At 53.1% G+C, this 22,801-nt stretch overlaps 9 protein-coding genes across 9 annotated transcripts; 5 read left to right on the forward strand and 4 right to left on the reverse strand.

Moving 5' to 3' along the window:
• Positions 1 to 213: 213 nt before the first annotated feature.
• N7474_006560 (hexadecenal dehydrogenase) lies at positions 214 to 1,943 on the forward strand (the record flags this gene model as incomplete). Its single annotated transcript, XM_057197970.1, has 4 exons — positions 214 to 350; positions 424 to 654; positions 724 to 1,523; positions 1,579 to 1,943. The coding sequence occupies 4 exons, from the start codon at positions 214 to 216 to the stop codon at positions 1,941 to 1,943; spliced, it is 1,533 nt and encodes a 510-aa protein (XP_057051410.1).
• A 772-nt stretch (positions 1,944 to 2,715) lies between these two features.
• On the reverse strand, positions 2,716 to 4,773 carry N7474_006561 (putative AP-3 adaptor complex subunit mu; the record flags this gene model as incomplete). Its single annotated transcript, XM_057197971.1, has 3 exons — positions 2,716 to 4,198; positions 4,260 to 4,679; positions 4,730 to 4,773. 3 exons carry the CDS (start codon positions 4,771 to 4,773, stop codon positions 2,716 to 2,718), a joined length of 1,947 nt encoding a protein of 648 aa, XP_057051411.1.
• A 168-nt stretch (positions 4,774 to 4,941) lies between these two features.
• Positions 4,942 to 5,281, forward strand: N7474_006562 (uncharacterized protein; the record flags this gene model as incomplete). The annotated part of the gene is made up of 2 exons (XM_057197972.1): positions 4,942 to 5,047; positions 5,100 to 5,281. The coding sequence occupies 2 exons, from the start codon at positions 4,942 to 4,944 to the stop codon at positions 5,279 to 5,281; spliced, it is 288 nt and encodes a 95-aa protein (XP_057051412.1).
• A 301-nt stretch (positions 5,282 to 5,582) lies between these two features.
• On the reverse strand, positions 5,583 to 6,404 carry N7474_006563 (uncharacterized protein; the record flags this gene model as incomplete). The annotated part of the gene is made up of 1 exon (XM_057197973.1): positions 5,583 to 6,404. The coding sequence occupies one exon, from the start codon at positions 6,402 to 6,404 to the stop codon at positions 5,583 to 5,585; it is 822 nt and encodes a 273-aa protein (XP_057051413.1).
• A 638-nt stretch (positions 6,405 to 7,042) lies between these two features.
• Positions 7,043 to 10,684, forward strand: N7474_006564 (uncharacterized protein; the record flags this gene model as incomplete). Its single annotated transcript, XM_057197974.1, has 5 exons — positions 7,043 to 7,159; positions 7,270 to 7,296; positions 7,361 to 7,504; positions 7,568 to 10,501; positions 10,577 to 10,684. 5 exons carry the CDS (start codon positions 7,043 to 7,045, stop codon positions 10,682 to 10,684), a joined length of 3,330 nt encoding a protein of 1,109 aa, XP_057051414.1.
• A 389-nt stretch (positions 10,685 to 11,073) lies between these two features.
• Positions 11,074 to 12,437, forward strand: N7474_006565 (pepsin-like aspartic protease; the record flags this gene model as incomplete). Its single annotated transcript, XM_057197975.1, has 2 exons — positions 11,074 to 11,478; positions 11,535 to 12,437. 2 exons carry the CDS (start codon positions 11,074 to 11,076, stop codon positions 12,435 to 12,437), a joined length of 1,308 nt encoding a protein of 435 aa, XP_057051415.1.
• Positions 12,438 to 14,119: 1,682 nt separating this feature from the next.
• Positions 14,120 to 15,503, reverse strand: N7474_006566 (NAD(P)-dependent alcohol dehydrogenase; the record flags this gene model as incomplete). Its single annotated transcript, XM_057197976.1, has 4 exons — positions 14,120 to 14,155; positions 14,211 to 14,327; positions 14,386 to 15,276; positions 15,360 to 15,503. 4 exons carry the CDS (start codon positions 15,501 to 15,503, stop codon positions 14,120 to 14,122), a joined length of 1,188 nt encoding a protein of 395 aa, XP_057051416.1.
• A 432-nt stretch (positions 15,504 to 15,935) lies between these two features.
• On the reverse strand, positions 15,936 to 17,351 carry N7474_006567 (RNA methyltransferase, TrmH family; the record flags this gene model as incomplete). The annotated part of the gene is made up of 1 exon (XM_057197977.1): positions 15,936 to 17,351. The coding sequence occupies one exon, from the start codon at positions 17,349 to 17,351 to the stop codon at positions 15,936 to 15,938; it is 1,416 nt and encodes a 471-aa protein (XP_057051417.1).
• Positions 17,352 to 17,731: 380 nt separating this feature from the next.
• N7474_006568 (uncharacterized protein) lies at positions 17,732 to 22,270 on the forward strand (the record flags this gene model as incomplete). Its single annotated transcript, XM_057197978.1, has 3 exons — positions 17,732 to 17,947; positions 18,004 to 21,589; positions 21,669 to 22,270. The coding sequence occupies 3 exons, from the start codon at positions 17,732 to 17,734 to the stop codon at positions 22,268 to 22,270; spliced, it is 4,404 nt and encodes a 1,467-aa protein (XP_057051418.1).
• Between the last annotated feature and the right edge of the window lie 531 nt (positions 22,271 to 22,801).

The following is a 22,801-nucleotide window of genomic DNA, read 5'->3' on the forward strand; positions in this document are numbered from 1 at the left end:
CGCCTGAATGATCGATTCTAGCCTTTTTGTAGAATTAGGTTGTAAGAGTAATCATAATCCTCCTCGTCGAACTCTATGCGCACTCGGTGCGATCGACCAGCCGAGCGCATGTGGATGCGGAGGCCCGCCAGCAGCTTAAGAACCGGCTCGGCCCATCACCTTCAGTGGTCGATCACTTTTTCCTCTCTCTCCCACACCCCTACACCTATCATCATGGGCCTCCCTGAGCTGAAGTTCACTCCCACAGAGGAGATCTCTTCGCGCATCTCCATCGCCCGCAAGACTTTCCTCGAGCACAAGACCCGCGATGTCGAGTTCCGTCTCGTGCAGCTCCGCAAGCTCTACTGGGCGTGAGTCCCCCACCCCACATACCACAGTCCCACCGAGGAAACATCAAACTGACTTGGAGCTGAACCATTCCAGCATCAAGGACTATGAGGAGGACATCGTCGAGGCCTGTGCCCAGGACCTGAACAAGCCGAGGTTCGAGACCGAGATCGCCGAGAGCCAATGGATCCTCAACGACATCGTCTTCACGACGCGCAACCTGCACAAATGGGTCAAGGATGAGAAGGCCCCCGATATCGACCTCACCTTCAAGTTTATGAACCCCAAGATCCGCAAGGACCCGCTGGGCACCGTATTGGTGATCGGGTACGTGCTACTGCGCTGAACAAACTCGCGGAAATGTGCCAATGGAGCTAACCGTTGCTCAATCTCTAGTGCTTTCAACTTCCCCTTCCAGCTGACCTTGGGCCCGGCCATCGGTGCCATCGCCGCCGGTAACACCGTGGTGATCAAGCCCAGCGAGAATGCGCCGCGCAGTGCCGCCGTCATGCAGAAGATCATCGAGGCCTCGCTCGACCCCTCCTGCTATCAGATCATCCAGGGAGGCGTCACCGAGACACAGGCCCTGCTCGCAGAGCGGTGGGACAAGATCTTCTTCACCGGTGGTGCCAACGTCGGGCGGATTATCGCCAAGGCCGCGGCGCCGCATCTCACCCCCGTGGTGCTGGAGCTTGGCGGTATCAACCCGGCCATTGTCAGCAAGAACGCCAACCCGCGACTCGTGGCGCGGCGTATGCTGTGGGGCAAGACCATGAATGCGGGCCAGGTGTGCACATCGCAAAACTACCTGCTCGTCGACAAGTCGCTCGTGCCCAAGGTGGTGGAGGAATTCAAGAAGGCCTACAAGGAGTTCTTCCCGAAGGGCGCCAAGGACTCGCCTGACTATGCCCGCATCATCAATGATGGCCACTACCAGCGTCTCAAGTCCATGATCGATAACAGCAAGGGTAAGATCCTCATGGGCGGCACCATGGACGAGAAGGAGCGGTTCATCGAGCCCACCCTCGTGCAGGTGGACTCCGTGGAAGACTCGCTGTGCAACCAAGAGAGCTTTGGGCCGTTCATTCCCATCCTCCCCGTTGAGAACCTAGACGAGGCCATCAACCTGGCCAACGGCGTGCAGAGCACCCCCCTCGGTCTGTACCCATTCGGCTCCAAGGCCGATGTCGCGAAGGGTAAGCTGCTATTTTGCCCCCTCTACTCAATATCATTTGTTAATGCCCAGTTTAGTCCTGTCCTCCACCCGCTCTGGTGGTGTCTCCTGCAACGACGCCGCGCTGCATATCCCGACCCTCCCCTTCGGCGGTGTCGGCGAGAGTGGCTACGGCGCCTACCGCGGCCGCTCCAGCTTTGACGTCTGGGTCCACCGCCGCCCCATCACCTCCAGCCCTGGTTGGCTCGAATCTCTCCTCAGCATCCGCTATCCTCCATACGAGGGTAAGCTGAAGACATTCAAGGCTAGCAGCGCGCTCGCCCCGGACTTTGACCGCAACGGCAAGGTGCATTTCGGCTGGTTGCGCTTTATCTTGACGCTGGGTGGTGGAACTGCCAAAGCTGGTGCTGGTCGGGCTGCTGTTGTTGCTGCCAGTGAGTAATACCTTTCTTTTTTTACCCCATCTTCTTCTTGTGCACTTTCCTTTCATTTGCTTTTCTGCATATATCTGCCACTGCGATCTTCTCACGGTTATTCTACTCCCCTCAGACCCTGGAGATGAAGGCAAAGACAAATAGAGGACCTCAGTCACCTGCGTGCTAAGGCCTCCACCCTGTCTGTTGAGAAGATTGATCTCCTTATACCCATCATATCCCATCTTTATATGCCCATTGTGTCTGGACTTTGTTTTGATTCTCTACCACCACTTTCTCTGCTTTTACTTGCATTGTCGGATACCCCCAACTCGTCCAGGCAAGAAGAGAGACAAAGAGCTATGTATCCTTTTAATTTGTCGGATATCAATGAATTTACCTCTTTGTCATTCCTTAACTAATCGCGGGCACGTATTCTAGTTGCCTACTTCGCCATGTACATCCTCGAGCGCCGATCTTCGAAATTGTGAGATTCGGGAAAGAGTTGGTTCAGCTAGTGGCAATAGTACTATTGTGTTTGAGTTTGTGATAGGCCGCTTTCGGCGCTGAAGATCAGGGATGTCCTTGTGTATTTACTCTATTTAGCAAATTTGTATGTAATGTACTCTGTCTGCGCAAGGCATTCATCGTGTACGATTGTAGGATTGGGACGATGAAAAAAGATTGTATTTCTCTCTCAGATATATCGTAGCTCATGCCGTCAGATCAGGAATCAGTCACTTCATACTGAATATCCGTCTACATATCTTCCACGCTGTCTGCAGCAGACACGCCACTAAATCAACATCGTCTCTCAACACCACGCTTACTCACACACAAATACTTCACCCCCTTGTACGGTTTGACACTCTCCCCCAGACCGCGACTGCGGCGCTGATCGATGTTCAGACTATCAACTCTGATACCCGACGGAAGCCAGCCGCGCACGGAGAAGGAGACAGAAGCGGAATTGGGCATGAGGCTTGCGTTGAGTTGCGCTTTCGTTCGGCGCGGTGTAGGGCGTGCGGATGTGGAGGGGGAGAAGAAGGCGGGGAGACAGGGTTGAGGTTGAGGCTGCGAGTGTGATTGTGATTGTGTTTGGGATTGGGAGGGAGGCGTTGGTGTTCGTGGTTTGGATGGATCTGGGGAGGGAGTTGAGAGCTTTGCTGAGCTTTCCGCGGGTACTTCAGTCGGGCCGTTGCCTGTATCTTCGGGGACGGTGGTGGCGGTGGTGGTGCCAGCAACAGCAGAGCGGGACGATTTTTTGGTGGACTTCTTTTTCTTCTTCTTCCGCTTAGCTGGGTCACCCGATCGTGTCTTAGTGCCGATGCTGTTGTCCTGGTCATGGTAGGAAGTCGGAGCCTCGTAGTAGCCTTGCAGGAGATTTGCATTGGCATCCTCATCTGGGCTTTCGTCTAGATCTTCGTCCGCCAACGGGTAGCCCGCGACGGAGCACCGCAGAGTTGCAGTTCCAGAGATCGTGCCGGCTTCGCGGCCCGTTGGAACCCGCCACTCGAGAAGACCGCTGCCCGGCAAGAACTGAGCGTCACCTCGGCTGGCCTGCATGTCCGTGATGTGTCGTACAGATTTGGAAATCGGGACGCTGACAACAACGTCCTCAAGCACCGGTCCGGTGGTATTACTGCCTCCACCACCTACGTTGCCCAGGAATGATGGAGTCGAGGTGCCGGATCCATTCCGCGCGGGCCCCGGCCGGGCAGATGAAGGCTGACCCGGGAAGTCTGTGTTCAGAGTCAATCGCACCTCGAAGTCGGCGCCGGAGGGCCCGAGTGATTTGCGAATCTCCACTATGGCAGGAAGGAAAAGCTTCTCCATGTGGCTTGGCGGTTCGTCGAGGTCCGAATCTATTGGGAGGAGATCAACTTCATACCCGGCCAAAATGAACCGGCCGTCTGGCGGTATAAAGCTAAGCTCGCCCGGTCGTTCCCTCCACCGCGCCAGTCGGACACATGGGTGAAAAACAGGCAGCTCTATCTTGCGAGAGATACCTTGTTGTCCCCCGGGTGTTGTTAGGTTTAATAGCAAATCTGGGACTCCGGAGAGCTTTGCCGTGAACGCAATAGTTCCAGACACTAATGCAGAGAGCAATCGCCCTGATGGAGCCATTGTCACAGATAGAGACTCAATGATGTCGACATATAACTCGTTGGATGTGTGCCGTACCCCGGGCCGGCGCCAGGGAATCGCAGGGCCTTGGGCCGAACTCGCGGCGGCCAATGATTGCTTCAAGGGATTGGCAGTTCCCATAGTGGGTGTCGATGTTCTAGACAAAATCAGCCTAATCTTTACTTGTAACAGAAATTGCTGAAGGTGATGTCACTCACCCAGGCACTCCGATCCCCCCCAATAGCTTCCCCATCCACCCCGGTACCTCAACAACTTCTTGCAGCGCATTGGGTTCAGTATTACACACCACACCAGCATCACACATTTCAGTCAAGAGCTGCGCAACAACATCATAGTTGGACTCGATCCTGCTCGAGAGCAAGGGCGGGCCCACAAAATCCTCCAGCACATCGACGACCCGATGCAGGAATTCCAACACCACAAGCGGCTCGGTGTCCACCTCGGTCAGCGCTAGGAACAGCAGGTTCGACTGGACGGTTGAAAATACCGTCACCGGCGGTGAGGCATTGGGGATGTATAGGAGGGAAGGGCGCGGGGCGGCATGGGCAAGGTAGAGGGGCAGGATGGCGGTGGCGGAGGGCGGCCGGGAGCGATATACATGCTCGACGAGGGGGTTGCTGGAGGAGGGTCAGTGCAGATTGATTATCAAGGAGAGCACGGGACGTACTTGTGCTCGTCATATATGTAGACGGCATCGATCTCGCCGCTCATCGTGGCCAGCGTGGAACGTTCCACTGGAAAGTGTCCATCGTCTCGTTTGTATACAGGTCACGAGCGGGCCTTTCTGCCGCCGATCCCCGCCTTCGGTCTGTCGCTTTCCCTTTTGCTTCGTTCTACTTTGATACATACTAAATTGTGTATACAAACTCCCTATCTTCAATGGCGCCCTCTCCCCAGAATCCCGCTTTGGACGTCCCGCCAAAAGACGCCAAGCAGGCACTGGCGGAGGACAAGTACGACGACTGCCTGTCCTGCCGAGTGACCGGTACCTTTCGCAACTGTCCTCTTGTGATCAATATGCTAATATCAAAGTGCAGGATCTGCCGCGTTCATAGGTCTCGGAGTGTACAGCTACTACACGGGCATGCAGAATCTACGGAGGCAGGAAAAGGCCATCATGACTGGTCCATCAAAGTATCGAATGGGCTCACGGCAGTTGGGGATTGCGACTATTTCGGCCACGCTCGTGGGCATGGGACTGTACCGAGCTTTTAATTAATCGGGATGGTTGGAGAAGGAGAAAGGGATAATAGTATTCTACGGAGACGGAAATTTCATGTACGATATTGATATTGATTTGTATGCCATCACCACTCGTGAAAAGCCGCCACACCGGGCACCGGGTATCATCTCTGCGGATGTCCTCTATATGCTATATAACAAAATGCAAACAGCCAGTAAAAAAACACACACCGACACCATGGAAAAGCACCTCTATAATGCACCCGGAAAGCACCCCCTCTGAACATCGAAATAGGATATTCGTCATTTCGTCGACTTCGTATGCTCGATCAAGGGTGCTAGGTAAAGCGGCCGCGCTTTCCGCCTCCGAACATGTCGCGGCCGTTGTTCAGACCGGATAGGTCGAAGAAGTCCGGGAAGGTGAATTTCCGCTTCGACCCCACGGCGGCGGGGGATTCTCGTGTCGATGAACGGGCATTCGGACGGGCGTGGTTGTTGTGGCGGTGGTGTTGGCGAGAAGGTCGGGGCATCACCGAGACGTTGACGGGGCTCTCATCTTGCGTGGACGTGGTGGAGGCGTCAGAGGACTGCATGTCCATATCCAGTTCCTGGCACTGGGAGAGTGTTGGCCCCGCGGAGAAGGTAAAGACCGTCGATCTTCCAAGGGGGTCTGTCTCGTGAGCTTGCTGGGCTGTGTCTGTTGATGGTGTAGATGTGGTAGTCGTCGGATCGAGTTTCGGTGTTGATGCCGAGGTGGTAGTGGGTGGCAGTCGGGCGGGGGATTCAGAGGCGGATTGGGGTTGCTCTTTGTGAGAAGCAGCGGGAGTGGTGCTTCGATCACCCTTATCCGCATCCCCCCGTTCATCGTCGTCGCTGTTCTGGGATGTGATTCCATCACATTTCTCCGTTGCCCACTGCCGAACCTTCCACCCTTCCCCATCGGTGAGGCCGAGGTTCTCGCGGTCCAGGAAATGAAGTAGATCCTCCACGGCTTCTTGGTAGCCGGACTGTTTCGCCTGGGCCTGCTCACAGACAGCATTCTTATAGAGGTTGGTGACAGATAAGGCAGCCGCCTTGAATGACTGCAAGAGTTGCTCGGGAGGTTGAGGGCGGGGTGTTGAGCTGGGCAAGGAGGTGTTTAACGACCTCATGGAATCCATGGTTGGAGATGATAGGTTCACCAGACTACCATGAGAGACCTATGATATAGCGGCTGGGCACTTGTGGAAGCTGTTGAGGCAAAGGCGGCGTTCAGGCGAGGTCGAAGTTGGGACGGGGCAAAAAGGCGAAAGGAAAAACAAAGAAAGAAAGAGAAGATCGGACTGGGAGATCGCCAGCACACGGTCTATCCAAGACGGACTCCTCTGGGCCAGTGTTGCCTGTCCGCTTAGTCCACGGGGCAATAGTCACAGTAGTCGATGATGTGATAGGAATGCAGGTCATGCTCCTCTCTTTTTGCTCCTTCCGAACCCACCACACCACCTGACCTGATCGGGCGGAGGTCACGTGAGTGGCTGACTCAATAATGCTTATGTCATGCGTGGGCGCGCGCTCGCTCATTTGTGCTGGTTCGGCGCGACTAGGAGGCGTTTTCGCTCCCTCAATTGTCTTGCCCGCGAGACTCATTCACTTCCCTCTTCTTCCGTTATATTCGCCATCCATCCCTTCTTCGCTGGCCAATTCCGACATCATCCTCGCGTGATCCTGATTTTGTCGGTCTCGGTCTGATCGTTGGAATTCTTGCAAAATACGTGTTCGACTATATCCACGCCTGCGCTCGGTGCGCTGAAGGAGGAAGATGGCACCGGCACCCACATCTGGCTCGCCTTCTCAGGCAGACACCCCTATGACAGATGCCAACGATGATGTCGTTCCGTCAGTCCCTGTCGATGCCCCTACGGACGGCCTGATGATGGTACGTGATTCTTTTGCTCACCACTTGACCCTGCACCGCAATCGTGGCATCGATTTGCGCGCATGCCAATTTGTGCATGCCAGAGAATGCTGACTCTTTTGTTACTCAAGGGCTACCAAGATACCCCCGATTATACGGTACGAACATCCTTCATGACGCGCCAGAGGCATTCGCGATATCAACTAACATATTCCCCCACAGGACTCAGACACCAACCCCAACACCACCGCGAGCAGCGTTGCGGGCGATGTGGCTCCGCAGGATGCCCGGCGACGTCGATCGGAGGCCTTCCAGCTGAGAAAGAGCATTTTGGGCAAAAAGCAAAGCCGCTTGGATGAATCGAAGGTGGGGAGGGCTATCTCTCGAATTTGCCAGGTCTAACTTACTGACGATTCTTGCGTTCAACAGGAAGATGACTCGATTCGTCGATTCCGATACCTCCTTGGCCTGACCGACCTCTTCCGCCATTTCATCGAGACGAATCCCAACCCCCGAATCAAAGAGATCATGGAAGAGATAGACCGACAAAATGCAGAGAAAGAGGCCAAGGCGCGCAAGGGGTCCGCACGTTCCGGTGGTGCTGGCGGGGACCGGCGCCGTCGAACGGAGCAGGAGGAAGATGCTGAGCTTCTGAAGGATGAGAAGCGTGGCGGCGAGACCACCACCGTCTTCCGAGAGTCTCCGACGTTCATCCATGGTGAGATGCGCGATTACCAGATCGCGGGATTGAACTGGCTGGCTTCACTGCATGAGAACGGTATCTCCGGCATTTTGGCCGATGAGATGGGTCTAGGAAAGACCTTGCAGACCATCTCGTTCTTGGGCTATCTGCGCTACCTCTGCGATATTACCGGTCCCCATCTAATTGCCGTGCCCAAGTCGACACTCGACAACTGGAAACGTGAATTCGCCAGATGGATACCGGACATCGACGTTTTTGTTCTCCAGGGTGATAAAGACGAGAGAGGACGGTTGATCCAGGAGCGCTTGGTTGATGAAAATTTCGATGTCTGCATTACGAGTTACGAGATGATTTTGCGCGAGAAGTCACACCTCAAGAAGTTCGCCTGGGAGTACATCATCATTGACGAGGCCCATCGCATCAAGAACGAGGAGTCTTCCTTGTCGCAAATCATCCGTCTTTTCAACTCTCGTAACCGCTTGCTGATCACCGGAACACCGCTGCAAAACAACTTGCACGAACTGTGGGCCTTGCTCAATTTCCTGCTGCCGGATGTCTTTGGCGACGCTGAGGCTTTTGACCAATGGTTCTCCAGCCAGGATTCTGACCAAGACACTGTGGTGCAGCAACTTCACCGAGTCCTGCGCCCTTTCCTGCTCCGTCGAGTGAAGAGTGATGTTGAAAAGAGTCTGCTTCCCAAGAAGGAAATGAACCTGTACGTTCCCATGTCCGAAATGCAGGTGAAGTGGTATCAGAAGATCCTGGAGAAGGACATCGACGCGGTGAATGGTGCTGCGGGAAAACGTGAATCGAAGACCCGTTTGTTGAACATCGTCATGCAACTGCGCAAGTGTTGCAACCACCCATACCTCTTCGAGGGAGCCGAACCTGGTCCTCCGTACACGACCGATGAGCACCTTGTGTACAACTCCGGCAAGATGGCTATCCTGGACAAGCTTCTGAAGCGCATGCAAGCCCAGGGCAGCCGTGTCCTTATTTTCTCCCAGATGAGCCGTGTTCTGGACATCCTCGAAGATTACTGTGTGTTCCGCGAATACCAGTACTGCCGGATTGATGGTACGACGGCACATGAGGATCGCATTGCGGCCATCGACGAGTACAACAAGCCAGGATCGGAAAAGTTCATCTTCCTTCTCACTACGCGCGCAGGTGGTTTGGGTATCAACTTGACCACGGCCGATATCGTCGTGCTCTTTGATAGTGACTGGAACCCGCAGGCCGACCTTCAAGCCATGGATCGCGCTCACCGCATTGGCCAGACCAAGCAGGTCGTGGTGTTCCGATTCATCACGGAAAACGCTATTGAGGAGAAGGTCTTGGAGCGTGCAGCGCAAAAGTTGCGTCTCGATCAGCTGGTCATTCAGCAAGGTCGCGCCCAGCAGCAGAACAAAAACGCCGCTTCGAAGGACGAGTTGCTGGGCATGATCCAGCATGGTGCCGCCAATGTCTTCAATACAAAGGGCGTTTCTACGACTTCCACCGAGATGTCCGATGACGATATCGAGGCCATTTTGCGCCGAGGTGAGGAGCGGACTGCTGAGCTCAACAAGAAGTATGAAAGCCTTGGCATCGACGATCTCCAGAAATTCAGCTCTGAGAGCGCATATGAATGGAACGGTCAGGATTTTACCGACCGCAAGAAAGACATCGGCGTCAGCTGGATTAATCCCGCCAAGCGTGAGCGCAAGGAACAGTTTTACTCCATCGACAAGTACTACCGCCAGGCTCTTTCCACCGGAGGCCGGACTGCCGACCCGAAACCCAAGGTTCCCCGAGCCCCCAAGCAGGTCGCCGTGCACGACTGGCAATTCTTCCCACCTGGCTTGCAGGAGTTGCAGGACAAGGAGACCGCCAACTTCCACAAGGAGATCGGCTACAAGGCACCCTTGCCCGAGGGGCCTGAGGAGGAGCTCAGCGAACGCGAGGCCGAGCGGGATCTCGAGCAGAAGGAGATTGATAACGCCGTGCCACTCACAGAAGAAGAACAGGCCGAAAAGGCTCGCATGTCCGAAGATGGGTTCTCCAACTGGAACCGCCGTGACTTTCAACAGTTCGTCAATGGATCGGCCAAGTTTGGACGTACGGACTACGAGGGCATCGCCACGGAAGTAGATAGTAAGGATCCCGAAGAAGTTCGGGAATACGCCGAGGTGTTCTGGCGCCGGTACACTGAGATCCAGGATTATTCGAAATACCTGCGGGTGATCGATCAGGGGGAGGAGAAGCTGCGCAAGATGAACCACCAGCGCAAGATGCTCCGGAAGAAGATGGATATGTACCGCGTGCCGCTTCAGCAGCTCAAGATCAACTACACCGTGTCGACGACGAACAAGAAGGTCTACACCGAGGAGGAGGACCGATTCCTGCTGGTCATGCTGGACAAGTACGGCGTCGAGGGCGACACCCTCTACGACAAGATCCGGGACGAGGTCCGCGAGTCGCCGCTCTTCCGCTTCGACTGGTTCTTCCTCAGCCGCACCCCTGTTGAGATCGGCCGTCGGTGCACTACGCTACTAAACACGGTGGCGAAGGAGTTTGAGCCCAACGGTGACACGGGCAAGGGTCGTGGGCGAGACCGCGACGAGGATGAGGATGAGGAGGTGGCGCCTGCGAAGAAGAAGGCTAAGAACGGAACTACGGTACGTGGCGCCTGCGCGCCTGGACACTAGTATCTGTTGGGAACACCACCCTGACTAACTATTTGCTTTTTGTAGCAGGCCAAGGCTAAAGCCGGGAAGGGCGGCAGCAAAGCCACCTCGACCGCGACCTCGCGCGCGGCGAGTGTGTCCACGGCGCCCAAGTCTAAGAGCCGGAAGAGGTAAAAGTGACCACCAAGTTTCGTGTAGTGTGTGTACGTTGCCCCGGTGTTGCTGATTATGCGGGAAGGTGGGGTGTGCTCTGTACTTTGGTGTTCCATTCTATCGGAGTTGGCGTTGGCAGATAAGATATAGTTATTTGTGTAATGCGACGATTCAAACAAGGAATGTTCCTTCCACCTGATGTGATAAACCCGCCGATCGTCGTCACTAGGCTGCCCGCCCTTTGCCACGCGCCCTGACGAGTCATCTGCAATGACGACAGCCTGGATGACCTTCATTCCTCCCCCAGCGGTTTGAAGTTATAAACCATCGTACATTCCACGAGAAGTAACTATGCCCCCAGTCCTACTATCCAGCCTTCAACCCACTCAAGGCCCCACCTACTAATCAACATGTCTATCATCAAGTCCCTGAAAGCAAAGCTGTGCCGCAGCCGCAAGTCTCCATCATCCGCCATGACGACCAAGATCAAAATCATCCCGAACCCGCAGTACCAGAAATCAGGCACGAAGTCGTACGTGCACCTGATGCGCAAGTATGGCTTCAACGCGACCAAGGAAGGGCCCTATGCCATGGGCAGCACGCTGCACCAGGTCGGAAGGCAGTATACTGACAAGCCCATTGGCGGCCGCGCGCATATTCGCCAGGTGCTGCAGAAGACCGGCGCGGACGGCCAGGTCGGCGAGGTCGGCGCGTCGGATGTCCAGAATGACTCCATGTACCTGGCACAGGTGGGCATTGGGACGCCCGCGCAGACGCTGAAATTGGATTTTGATACCGGGTCTGCGGATCTGTGGGTAAGTGGTGATGATTTATTATGCAAAATATATAGTGGCTGACCACAGATAAAAAGGTCTGGTCGACTAAATTGCCATCGGCGACCTTGTCCCAGCACAAGAATCACACTGTCTTTGACCCGACCAAGTCGAGTACCTTCCAAAACAAAGAGGGCTCAACCTGGAAGATCTCCTACGGCGATGGATCCTCCGCCTCAGGCACCGTCGGCAACGACAATGTCAACCTCGGCGGTCTCGTCGTCAAAGGCCAAGCCGTCGAGCTTGCAGACACCATGTCCACGCAGTTTGCCAGTGGGGCCGGCGATGGGTTGCTGGGTCTTGCATTCGGCAGCATCAACACGGTGAAGCCTACGGCCGTACAGACACCCGTCGAGAACATGATCTCGCAGGACGACATCCCCAAGACGGCGGAGCTATTCACCGCAAAGCTAGGTTCCTGGCGTGACAAGAACGAACCGGACCAAGGTGCGTCGTTCTACACCTTCGGGTTCATCGACCAGGACACCATCAAGGCCTCCGGCGAGGATGTGTACTACGCGCCCGTGGACAAGAGCCAGGGATTCTGGATGTTCGAGTCCGCCTCGGCGACTGTGAACGGGAAGACAATTGCCCGTGCTGGGAACAGCGCTATCGCTGACACAGGTACCACGTTGGCCCTGGTTGATGATAATACCTGCCAGGCTATCTACGATGCTATTCCGGGTGCGTACTATGATTCCACTACGCAGGGATACATCTATCCCTCCGACACGACAGTGGATAAGTTGCCCGTTGTTTCTTTTGCGGTGGGCGGTAAGCAGTTTGCTGTACAGAAGGAGGATCTAGGATTCGCCGAGGCCAAGGCTGGGTATGTCTATGGTGGGATCCAGAGCCGTGGTACCATGACATTTGATATCCTTGGCGATACGTTCCTGAAGGGGATCTACGCTGTAAGTTTTATGTCTTTCGAGGGAGTGTGACTTGGGCTGATTTATTTGTTTTTTACTAGGTCTTCGACGTGGGTAATACTCGTTTTGGAGCTGTGCAGCGCAAGGAACTCCATCAGAACCTTACTCCGCCTCCCCAGACTCAGTGAGAGATGGGGCATTGTGTATTCTTTGATGAGTATAAGTATAGTTAATTTGATATCCTATTGCTCATCCTTTTGGATGATATACAATACAACTCGATGCATTATACTTTAGAGAGTGACACTTTTTTTTTTTTTTTTTTTTTTTTTTTTTGCAGCAGCAGCAGCAGCAGCAGTGTCGGCAGCATGAGCTAATCGATATCGTAATTTTGGTGCAAAGGAAGGATTATATAACATAACGGCGAGGTCAACTCTAGCGACATAGCCTGAGGTCTGGAAAACCGACGCAAGATCCTGACATCGTTGATTCTAAACAGGCCACTGTTTCACGTTCTCGCTTGTCACTGCTGATAAGTTCCTGGGTCTCGAATCTCCAACCACGTCCAGTCTTCACGAACTTCTTCATCGACAGCGACCAGGACCGTGGCAAAAGTTCCGGTCCCAGCCTTGTGTTTTCCTTGCACGAATGCTTTATGGTTGGCATAAACCTATTCTAGCTATGCCTCACACAAGTCCTGTTGCGATTGTCTGTATCTCCGATACTCATAACACCCAAATTTGCGTTCCAGATGGAGATATCCTTATCCATGCTGGTGATCTCACTCAATCTGGATCATGTCAGGAACTCCAGGACTCGCTCGCCTGGCTACGCACCCTGCCTCATCCCATCAAAATCGTGATTGCTGGTAATCATGAGCTATTACTTGATTCAGCGTGGGATGATCCATCAGGTCGAGCAGCCTCTGAGCGAGCTCAGCTCGACTGGGGCGATGTCATCTACCTAGAAAATGAGGAAGTAACAATTTCCTGCCCGAATGGTCGTTGGCTTAGGGTCTACAGGAGTCCTCACTCTACCCGCCACGGTAACTGGGCCTTTCAATATCCCCGAGATCAAGATATATGGGCTAGTTTAGTACCAGATGGGATTGATGTGCTCATTACTCATGGACCACCCCTTGCTCATCTTGACTTACTCAAGTTGGGTTGTCCTCATCTACTACAGACGCTACGGAGAATTCGACCTAGACTGCATGTATTTGGCCATGTACACGAGGGCGCAGGAACCGACTTGATGTTGTTTAATGGACTCCAGGAGGCGTACGAGCACACTGTCGCTGCTGGCGGGGGCTTTATAAAGCTTCTACTTACAGCGTGGGAATTGGCTAAAGCATGTCTCTGCCCAGCCGTGGAAGCAAAATGTTTACTCGTAAACCCATCTATCATTGGAGGTTTGCGGGATAATGGACGGAGGCAACCCTTTAAAGTCTTTATTTAATGTCGCAATCCTGTTCACCAACTGAATTGAGTCCTACATTTCTTGACCTCTGAATTCCTCTACAGTGATACCGGGGGTCTAGATTGTGGGGAGCAAAATTGGCGTACAACCAAGATGGGATATTAAGTGCCGGGTCAGCTTCGACACGGACACTTTCGATCATGATTTGCTATGCAGAATCTTGAACTATAACTGTACGACCATATGGTATAGAAAACGGGACTTCTCGTCAGCACCAAACCAGAAGGAATACGCTAACATTGACTAAAGTAAAAAGAATTTCTCTTCATATGTAACTATAGATCTGCCCACTTAATTACAGGCTTGATGACCTGCACAGATATGTTAGCATTCCTCTCAGGATTCTGCTGTAAACCACAAGCGTACCTTTCCCGAATGTAGGTCCTGCAATGCCTGTTCGATTGAATCCGTGTCATACACCTTAGATAGCTTATCAACAGGAAACTTCCCTTGTTGATAAAGATCGACCAGTTTGGGAATGAGCTAACACCACTTCATATCAGTTTGCTGCACACAAGGTCCCCAGTTTCGCGCGACTCACCGTAGCAGGATTCGAACACCCCTCAATAACACCCAGGACCCGTTTACAGTCCATCATAAACTCCAACGGACTGATCTTGAGCTCGGCATCTTTAGGAGCGACACCAACAATAGCCAGAGTTCCTTCATGACCCAGGGCCTTGACCGAGGCCTCCTGCAGAGGCACCACGCCCGTTGTGTCGAGGATATGATCGACACCGTCCGGGAACATACCTCGAAGTCCCTGAACGAGGTCTAGGACAGTTTTTGTGTTTAGAGTGTGCGATGCACCTAGAGACGCAGCTAGCTCAAGCTTCGCGTCGACGATATCAACTGCGATAACATTCTCAACGCCCAACACTCGAGCTGCGAACATAGCTGCTAGTCCCACAGCACCCATTCCGAGAATGGCAAATCGGCTCGTGGTCTTCGGTTTCAGAACATTGAATACCGTGCCTGCACCAGTGAGATACCCACAACCTAGCGGCGCAAGGAATGCCATATCATCAACAGTGAGCGCAGAGGCACCAGACCCGGCACCGGATGGACACTTGACGACAGAGGTCTCCTTAACTACTGCCAATTTACTCAGGGAAGACTGCCCAAAGAACTGTCCCCGAATGGGCGGGCGCTGCTTGTCCGGAAAAGAAATAGGCGACTCTGCAGGATCCATACCGCGCGCTCCGCCGAAGTTGATATCTGTTATTCGCGGACAGAATCCGCATCGACCCTCTTGGCAGGGAGAGCAGTTCGCTTCCTGGCAGGAACTGAAGCTCAAGAAGACCATGTCGCCCTCGCGTAGGGACTTGTTTTTCACGTTCCTGCCGATTCGGCGGACGATGCCAGCGCCTTCGTGACCTAGAACCGCTGGGTAGGCGCCCACGGGGATGGCGCCATGTTGGACGGCTATGTCCTATTGATTTATGGTGTTAGCGTGATATTGTCGATGCTGCGGGTTGATCCTGCTGAAGGGCTTCGGTGAGCACGAGTACTTACCGTGTGGCACAATCCTGTGTACTTCATTTCCACCAGGACCTCATTATCCCGGACTTCGTCCAAAACAACATCTTGCAGAACAAACGGTGCCCCCGGTTCCTCGACAACAAATGCCCTGGTGAGGATCTGTTTCTCTGGAATCATGGTTGCGGGACTCGTGTTCAATTAAAGGTGTAACCAATCTTCTTCCGTCCGAGTAGATTGGGGACAGTTGCAATCAGAACTGAGACGGGTTGCTTTCAAAACTGGGCGTGGAGATGAAGTGCCTTTATGTTCTTAGGGATCCTCCGACCTCTCCCCGCAGAGGCCAGTACCCCACACCCACGGGAGAAGATTCGGGAGATAGCACTGCGGCAATTCGGAAGACGCCCGCCCCACATCTATATGCGGAGGAACTTTGCCAGCACGGAACCGTCGATGTTCTAGTATTACTGAGTACTTCGAATTGAATAATGAAGGAGATTTGTAATTTTGAAGCGGTTGAATCTATGTCCAGCGGAATAAACACCGTTCGCCACGCATGCAAGAGTCGTGCGTTGTACACGCTCAAGTATATTACAGTAAATGAAGAACGTATTACCACATCTTTTGCTTCTTCACTGGCCCAGACACTGCAAGTCGAGTTTGCAAGAACATATCCATAAGCAATGCGGCAGCCACGCTCACATTGAGACTGTCGATACGGGCCGGATCGGACTCAACGCCCAGATAGACACTGTGCCGGGCACCAGGGATAGTGACAGTCGCATCAGCATGCGACTTGATGTGAGCGCTCAAGCCGGACGACTCACTCCCCATCATGAGCACGCTAGGCGCTCCCGCCAACGGATGCCCATTGCTGTCCTGACTCCCGTCCATCGAGAGGCGGTCCACGTGCGTTATGGGAACGCCTGGGGTCGGTGCGTCGGCCGCATAGAACCGCCACCCATTTTCTTTGGACCGTTGAATGAATTCGACCTCGTTTCTTGCGTAGAGCATAGTCATATTTTCAGCCGCACCGGCGGAAGCCTTGATCGTCACAGGCGATAGAGGAGCCGAGTTGCGACCAGCAAAGACAATTCCGTCGATGCCCAAATAATACGCCGACCGAATGATAGCACCCACGTTACCAGAGTCGACGACTCCGTCGAGAAGCAACATCACTGGGAATCGATGTCGTGGTTGCTCCTCAGGCGTAGATGGAGCCGGGTGAAGGATGGGAATGAGATCGCTCGTGCCATTTACCGCCGCCTCCTCCCGCGTCTGCGGTGCCAGCTCTGCCCGGAAATGAGTGTCGGTAATGGCAGAAACTGATCGCAAGGACTGCACGGGAAGTTTAGGCAGAGGGGAGACCTCTAGAATGCAGCCGTTATGCGCACGGCCAGCACTCATCTGATCCATCAGCTGCACCCATTTCGCAAAGGCCATCTTGATCTTGATATCCTTGGCCAGAGCCAGCTTTCGGATTTTGATTTTCGCCGGACTTAGTTCCTCGTCTGCCCCCTGGTAGAGATATAGCTTGTAGAGCTGCCGCCGGCTGCAGCGCAGTGCCGCCTCCACCGCGCCCGTACCGTAGATGAACTCCGATGCTGGCGTGGTGTAGGGTATTGACGTTGGGATCTTCACTTCGGACTTCACACGCTCGGGAACAGCGTCTGTGGGGTGATGAACATCCTGTCCCCTCTTCCTTTTGTGCAGCTTGACGCGCTCTGGTTTTGGTGGCCGGACATCTCGGTGTTCGCGAGGCAGACCATGGAAGCTGCCCGTCCTGACGAATTCGTCCTCGTCAAACTTGGAAAAGCTGTTCCTGGCGGGCTTTTGGAAACGGGGTCTGCTTGGTGATGATCTCGCGGGCTCTGGGAATCTGGAGGGCGAGCCTCGGAGATTTTGCGACTTGCGAATGCCGCGTTCGATGGCGGAGGTTAACGAAGCATGTCGAATGGGGGTCCAAGACAGCGAGTTGATGAGAAGTGGAGAGCCGCGAAGACCTATCCTAGGAGTTGCCCAAGCCATATTCCGGCTGAGGGTTGTTCCTTTCATTCAAACGGGATGTGCTCTCCAGCATCTTTCAGACTTCACTGCTCCGATAAGATAAGCCCGGACTATCCTTGATCCACCGCGGCGTGTGTTTCTGTATACTCTTTAGTCAATATATTTACTTCTTTGCCTTGACTCTTCTCCTTCTCCTTCTCTCTCTCTCATTTGCTGGCTGCTGGAATGAACCTTCTGGTTGCGTCTGGCCCTCAAGTATCCCCAACCCAGCCCCATTGAACACACCTCCTCTCATCTACCTTCGTGTCTGGTATCACTTCCTGATAGGGAACCGCACATGCGTTCCCTACCATCAATGCCGATTGTCTTGTCACTTTCAAAACACCACAAAATCTCTCACAATGTTCTCCACTTCAGCTGAGTCCCACCCCACCTGGCTTGCCTCCAAAGATGTCCAGGTGGAGACAGGGATCGCTATTCATATTCCAGCAGTTGACAACTCCGAGGAGTACGAGTTCCTGCCCGGTCATTTTGCCATTGACCGTGTCTTGGAAGTGAATTTGACCGACCGTGGGTCTACATACACCGTCAAACTCCAAAGTGGCGAGCGCGAGACAGTAAATTAGGCCATTCTCAGTCCCCGTCCCTTGCTGATCGCTCATACCTCGCGTAGATGTCATACTCTCAGCTATCAAACATGGACAACGGACTGCAGTCGCTGGGCGAGTTCACGGAAGGATCAGAGCCCAATGAGGAATCAGACTCGAGTGACGATGAAAGTCAAGCCGTTGGAACACGTCGTTTCTCGCGATATGCATTTCTATTCACCGACGGCGCAGCATCTGAGAATGGATCCGAAATGCAATCGCCGAGATTTCCTAGCACTCGGCGCCCACCGCGCCGCGCAACTGCAGCCCGATACACTCACCCCATAGACTTTGAAGATTCAGACAACGATGATGTTAAACCCGCGTATGGTCTGCGCCGGTTGAGGAGAAAGAGGTCAACCCCTACCCGTACGTCGAGTCGACAAAGGAAATCTCTGCGGAAAAACCTACGAGAGCGATTGGAGGATGACCTTTCCGATTATGAGCCCGTGGCCAAGGCACAGCGACAACAGAAATTCGCCGGGGCGCGGGAGTTCTTCTACCAGCGTCCACCTGGCGACGAGTTTAGAGAGTGGCACTGCCTGTATTGCTCCGTCTGCAAGAGCTACGATGATCATCCCGAGAAGGGGCCTTTGGTGTTCTGCCAGGGGTGCACATCTTCATACCATCAATCTTGCCTAGGTTTGCGAAGCGCTCGAAAGCATCTAGTCACGAAAATCCAGGATGGATTTATTCTCCAGTGCCATAACTGCTTGGGAGTTGACAACGAACGGCACGATGTATGCCCTCATTTGGGCTACTGTGCGGGATGCAAGCAAGAAGGCCCGATGTCAACACCTCTGCGAGAGCGTCTTACATCCCATGAAGAACAGCAGCTGCAAATTGAAAATGGAGGCATAGGTCCAGTTGCTCCTGTGGATATGTCCACAGTCAACCGCAAAAACATGGACGGTATTCTTTTCCGTTGCGTCGATTGCCATCGAGGTTTTCATCTACGTCATTTGCTGGGAGAAGGAGATTCTGTGGCAGAACAGAGTCATATCGAGGCATTATTCGCTCAGTTTAGCCTGCACTGGCAGTGCAAGAATTGCTCTGATGCCCCTGGAGATGTGGAAACTATCGTCGCCTGGCGACCAGCCAACCCTGAAGCCAAAAAAGCCCTGACCGGCCGCCTGGTTGAGCTTGTTCCAGAGATCGACAAAGAATATCTGGTCAAATGGAAGAAAATGTCCTACTTCCGTGTCACTTGGGTCCGTGGTGACTGGCTCTGGGGTGTCACTCTCCACACGATGCGTCAAAAATTCTTCAACAAGGCTCCAAAACCTATTTCAAATGCCGAAGAAGCTATTCCCGAGGAATTTCTTCGAGTTGATATTTTATTCGACGTTGTGTACTCAGAGGCTGCGACTATGCCAGACGACAAAACGGATCCTGAGATGGTCGAACGCGCCTATGTCAAGTACAAAGGCTTACCGTATGAAGACTCGGTGTGGGAATCGCCCCCGCTCCCCTTCGAGGCTCAATGGGACGATTTCAAATCCGCTTTCAATGACTGGGCATATCAGGATAGTATTCGCCCTCCGCCTGACATGGAAGACCGTCTCTCGCAGCTTCGAACGCAAAATTTTGAGACAAGCCTTGTATTGAACTCACAGCCAGAGCTGATGACGGGGGTTGGCGTTCTCATGGAATATCAGCTGGATGGCGTCAATTGGCTCTATTACAAGTTTCTACAGCAGAAAAATTGCATTCTTGCTGACGATATGGGCCTTGGAAAAACCATTCAAGCCATTGGCCTATTTGCGACTCTCATAGAGCACGGCTGCTGGCCGTTTCTAGTGGTCGCTCCTAACTCAACTTGTCAGAATTGGCGTCGCGAGATCAAGGCTTGGGCACCTAAGATCCGGGTAGTCACATACTATGGTTCTTCGCTCGCTCGTCAGATGGCCTGGGACTATGAGATGTTCCCCGACGGCAAAGACCTCCGATGCCACGTCGTGATCGCCTCCTACGAGAGCATCGTCCACGACTGGACTAAGATTGACAAGATCAAATGGGCAGGCTTGGTGGTTGATGAGGGACAACGCCTCAAGAACGACAAGTCTCTACTCTACAAGCGTCTTCACCACATGCACCCGAAGCTCGGTTTCCGAGCCCTGCTTACAGGCACACCTCTTCAGAACAATATCCGGGAGCTGCTCAATTTGGTTCAGTTTCTTGATGCAAGCAGAGATGCGGCGCAATTAGAACAGCAGTATGGAGACCTTACTTCGGACAATATTCGGGCCTTGCACGACATGATCCGGCCTTTTTTCTTACGCCGCACCAAGGCCGAAGTTCTACCGTTCTTGCCGCCGATGGTACAGATAATCGTTCCCGTCTCTATGTCTACTGTGCAGAAGAAGCTCTACAAGTCAATACTCAGCAAAAGCCCAGAGCTGATCAAGGCAATTTGTCAGAAAGGCCAATTGAAGAAATCCGAGCGGCAGAACTTGAATAATATGTTGATGCAGCTCCGAAAGTGTCTCTGTCACCCCTTCGTTTACAGTCGCAATATCGAAGAACGGACACTTCACTATGATGCGGCTGTTTCACACCAGCACTTGGTAGGGGCGTCTGGAAAGCTTCAGCTACTTGGCCTAATGCTGCCGAGATTGCGGGAACGCGGACACCGAGTCTTGATCTTCAGCCAGTTTCTGGAGAATCTGAACATCGTTGAGGACTTCCTTGATGACCTTGGAATCGAATACAGATACCGTCGCCTGGATGGTAGTTTGACGTCGTTAGAGAAGCAGGCACAGATCGACGACTTCAATGCTTCCGATTCTCCTTATTTCGCGTTCCTATTGTCTACCCGCTCCGGCGGCGTCGGCATTAACCTTGCAAGTGCAGATACCGTCATCATTATGGACCCAGATTTCAACCCGAAGCAGGATATGCAAGCACTTTCCCGTGCACATCGAATTGGTCAGAAAAACACAGTTCTTGTATTCCACCTGGTTACCCGAGATACCGTGGAAGAACGGATTATGGAAAAGGGCAAGAAAAAATTGGCATTGGACCACGTGCTTATCGAACGCATAGAGGATGAAGACGAAGAGGATTTGGAATCTATCCTCCGACACGGCGCTGAAGCACTATTTGACGATGATTCTGCAGTTATCACATACACCCCCGAGTCAATTGACAGACTGTTGGACCGAAGCCAAGCGGAGCAGGCAATTAAAATTGTGCAGGACACAACCACTACCGACCAGTCTCAATTCAACTTTGCGCGCGTGTGGCAGAATGACCATGGAACTCTCGAGGACGTAACCGAAGGTGAAATTACGCCTGTGGATGGAACGCTTTGGGATCGGATCCTCCGAGAACGTGAGCTCGCAGCTGCAAAAGAGGCCCAGGAAAAAGCGGAGGGTCTTGGTCGTGGCAAGCGCAAGCGAGCAGCAGTCAACTACCGTACCAAGGACGAATCAATTGAGCTCCCGCCTGTGAAACAGCCGAAGATGGGCAACACTGATCAAGAGTTCGAGCCAGCAGAGGATGACGATGAGGCTGACGATGAGGCTGACGAATCGGAGTCGAGTGAAATCGAGGCAGCGCCGGAAATCATCGATTTAACGGAGAGTGAGCCGCCTCCGCTTCAAGTCAAACGTAAGGTCGTCACCTTCCGCCTGTCTGGCCGTGTCATTGCCCGGGTTTCTCTTTACTGACCGACAAACCTCCTTTCCAGCTCGTCCATTCGTTCCAGTCCAGTCTCCCAAACTACCCAACTCTTCTCCTAAACTACCAATTCCTACTCCCAACAACATCAACACCACACTTCGGCGTGCGTGCGTCGTCTGCGGCCAAAATCATCCAAGTGGTGGATGTCCACTGAAGTTGGCTGGCGTCGAGCACTGTCCGCTTTGCGGTCTAGCGCATTTCGGCAAGCATCGCTCTTGCCCACACTTACAGTCTCTAACCCAGATCCGTCGAATGATAGCCGCATTGTCAAAGAGCACCGAGAACCCAGTACACATCGTCTTGGCGCAGAAGTATCTGCGCGGTGTTGTCGGTCACTTGAACGCACTTGAACGGAAGCCGGCTCTCGCTGTGGCTGCCCAACCCACTCATCATCAAACCTCCCAGAACCCCATACCTGAAGGTTCATTCGCTGCTCGATTTCTCGCTTCTCAATCATCCGTCTTCCAACCCATCGCTACTGGCTTGACGACCGCGAAGCAGGATCGGCCGCATGAAACTTACACTTCACCATATTTTGCCCCAGCCCGCCAGGCGCCTGCTTCAATTCTTCACAGACCTCTGCCTTCTCACCCCGCTGAGGAGGTTTGAATATTTCCAACGGTTCTCATAACTTGTCGGAAATTGCGAAGCGGTGACTGAGACTCCGCGTGGTACGGTAGCTGGTGATCGACCGACGAAGATGTTTTCTTCCGAAATGGATTGCGCGATTGCGTGATTTTTCACTTTCATTTTCGTTTTCCTGGTTGTACAAATTTAAGAGCGAGATAGGGGTGTTCCCGGCGTCCTCGGTCTCTCTTCATGACTGATGATCACAAATACCCCTGTGTTTCTATGTTTTAACTACATGTAGTTTACAAATACATTCAAAATTCTATCCAATATGCCATGTAGACATGACGAAAGCACATAACAAATAGTCCTGGTCGAGTACTTTGTCTACAAGTTTGCACGTTTTGAAGATGGGTGAGTTGGCAGCAAGTAACACATTCTTCCGACCAAGTTGCAGAGCGAATCCGAATTGATTAATTTATTTCTCAATATATAATTTATGAAATTACTTTCTTTTAGCTTTCGGGTTGGACTTTCCACTATTCTTTGCTCAATGATGGTGCGGGGGTA

Source organism: Penicillium riverlandense (genome assembly GCF_028828495.1).
Source record: "Penicillium riverlandense strain IBT 135883 chromosome Unknown utg000006l_segment0_segment0, whole genome shotgun sequence".
In the NCBI taxonomy this organism is placed as follows: domain Eukaryota; kingdom Fungi; phylum Ascomycota; class Eurotiomycetes; order Eurotiales; family Aspergillaceae; genus Penicillium; species Penicillium riverlandense.